The sequence below is a fragment of the Palaemon carinicauda genome, chromosome 12, assembly GCF_036898095.1.
Source record: "Palaemon carinicauda isolate YSFRI2023 chromosome 12, ASM3689809v2, whole genome shotgun sequence".
NCBI classification, from domain to species: Eukaryota; Metazoa; Arthropoda; class Malacostraca; order Decapoda; family Palaemonidae; genus Palaemon; species Palaemon carinicauda.
The window spans coordinates 143,082,304-143,084,803 of record NC_090736.1 but is presented as its reverse complement, the minus strand read 5'-3'; the positions used below and the strand labels follow the sequence as shown (position 1 = coordinate 143,084,803).

Below are 2,500 nucleotides of genomic sequence, written 5' to 3'. Positions count from 1 at the left end.
CATTTAAATGTTTAAGGACCGATTTATGGTAATTTTTGCTTTCTTGAGATATTTACTTTGTAGGAAGACTCTACAGCCTCCTGGTACCGCGTCAGTCTCCTCCTCCTCGATTAGCCCCTGCAAGTAGGATTCCACCTCGGGTGGATGCTGCTGCCGATCGCGGTTTATTAAATAAAGGTCCTTAAATCCATATGTTTCCAAAAACAAATGTGCTCCTATTAGACAGAGTTTCGGTATATTAAAGATATTCCCCGCTCCCTGATGCTTACGAATAGTGGCGTTCCAACACATGTAACCTGGAATTAACCATATTGATCTCATGATAAATGTTCCCATATATAATATCAATTGATTTAATACGGAATTGTTGAGAACAATTTGTCAGGAAGTTGAATATTTCCTTACCTTGCTCCAGCTGTCCGCTCTTTTCCTCCTCCTCTTCCTCCTCCGCCTCCTCCTCCTTCTCCTCCACCTTCTTCTCCTCCTCCTCCACCTTCTCCTTCTCCTTCTCTTCCTCTTCTACCTTCTCCTCCTCCTCCTTCTCCTCCATCTTCTTCTCCTCCTCTTCTACCTTCTCCTCCTCCTCCTTCTCCTCCACCTTCTTCTCCTCCTCCTCCTTCTCCATCTCCTTCTCCTCCTCTTCTACCTTCTCCTTCTCCTTCTCCTTCTCCTCCTCTTCTACCTTCTCCTCCTCCTCCATCTTCTTCTCCTCCTCTTCTACCTTTTTCTCCTCCTCCTTCTCCTCCATCTTCTTCTCCTCCTCTTCTATCTACTCCTCCTCCTCCTCCACCTTCTTCTCTTCCTCCTCTACCTTCTTCTCGTCCTCTACTTCTACCTTCTCCTCCTTCTCCTTCTCCTTCTCCTTCTCCTTCTCCTCCTCTTCTACCTTCTCCTCCATCTCCTTCTCCTCCTCTTCTACCTTCTCCTCCTCCTCCTTCTCCTCCATCTTCTTCTCCTCCTCTTCTACCTTCTCCTCCTCCTCCTTCTCCTCCATCTTCTTCTCCTCCTCTTCTACCTTCTCCTCCCTCCTCCTTCTCCTCCATCTTCTTCTCCTCCTCTTCTACCTTCTCCTCCTCCTCCTCCACTTCTCTCTTCCTCCTCTACCTTCTCCTCCTCCTCCACCTTCTTCTCTCTCCTCCACTTCTACCTTTTCCTCCTCCTCTTCCTTCTCCTCCTCCACCTTCTTCTCCTCCTTTTCTGTCGAATTTACCTGAAGTTTCTGATAATTCATTCTCTCATAAGTCAGTCTATTCTCTAGGGATTCCACCTTCACTTCTTTTTCAAACAACTTCTGTTTAATATAAATATTTTCTATCGTTAGCGCGTCCAACTTATCTTGAAATTTAGTATTGCATTCAAAGACTTGCTCTCTTAATGTAGTATTTTCGTCCTTTGCTTCTTTAAGCAAACCCAATAGTTCTTCTCGTAACCGATTATACTCCTCAAAATATTTCTTTTCCTTGAGGAGCGCATTAGCTTCTAGATACTGAACCTTCCTTTGAAGGTAATCCTCCCGATTAGCTGCGGATTTTCTTCCTTTTTCGTAATTTTCTATCGCCTCCTGATATTCCTCTAATTTTTTGTTTTTCTGTTTCGAGATGTCTCTCTGTTTTGCCGCGGCGGAAGTTCATATTTAACGTCATCTTCTTCCACTGCATTTTCAAGCCCCCACTCCTCGTCGTTTATTCGCTTTTCCTCTTAAATAAGACCTTCTTCACTAGAAAATTTCCTAAAATACCGGCTAACATAACCCCCACCCTCCTGGAACAATGAGTTCCATCCTGCATTCCCATTTTAAAATTAGAGAGGAAGGGTCCGATTAATGGAACGGAGTTCAAATCCATCCTAAGAATTTCCATATGCTTTTACACATCTCTGAAGATCTTTAATTGTCTTCAAATAATCTCCTATTACTGGTACTGAGAACACCAGCCGTTGGAAAACGTTTTCCCATACCCCGCCCTCAGAGTGGTCTGGCCGCGCGGAACGCAAAGGAGGATTGAATATCCTCAAGTTGACTCTTAAGTCGTATAACATCATACTTACGTTCAAAATGCTGTTCTTGAAGACCATTAAAAAGCGCCGTAATAACACAATTAATAATACAGTTGATCATCGTTTTCAATTTTTTTTGAAAAATACAGATGGCTCTCCCTCGATGTAGCTATATTTAAAAAAAAATAGCAATAATCGTCTGAAGACGAAATTAGTCCCGGAGACAAATCTAACTGGCTCTGGAGCCCTAAGACTCAATAGAGAGAGAGAGAGAGAGAGAGAGAGAGAGAGAGAGAGAGAGAGGAGAGAGAGGAGAGAGAGAGAGAGAGCAACTAATTGCTTGAAGATCTTTGTGGAAAGATGAGAAATCTCCCAGTTGTCTTCAACGGAAAAGATCCCCGTTTTTTTACGAAGCCCTTAAGACTCAACAGAGAGAGAGAGAGAGAGAGAGAGAGAGAGAGAAGAGAGAGAGAGAGAGAGAGAGAGAGAGAGAGAGAGAGACTAA

At 43.6% G+C, this 2,500-nt stretch overlaps 1 protein-coding gene across 1 annotated transcript in view; it reads right to left on the bottom strand.

The window, feature by feature from the left end:
- Window positions 1-1,060: 1,060 nt before the first annotated feature.
- LOC137651108 (trichoplein keratin filament-binding protein-like) overlaps window positions 1,061-2,500 on the bottom strand; it is a 61,640-nt gene continuing 60,200 nt past the window's right edge. Inside the window, exon 3 of the mRNA XM_068384245.1 lies at window positions 1,061-1,606. Coding sequence (XP_068240346.1) covers window positions 1,061-1,606 — 546 coding nt within the window. The remainder of the gene's footprint in view (window positions 1,607-2,500) is intronic.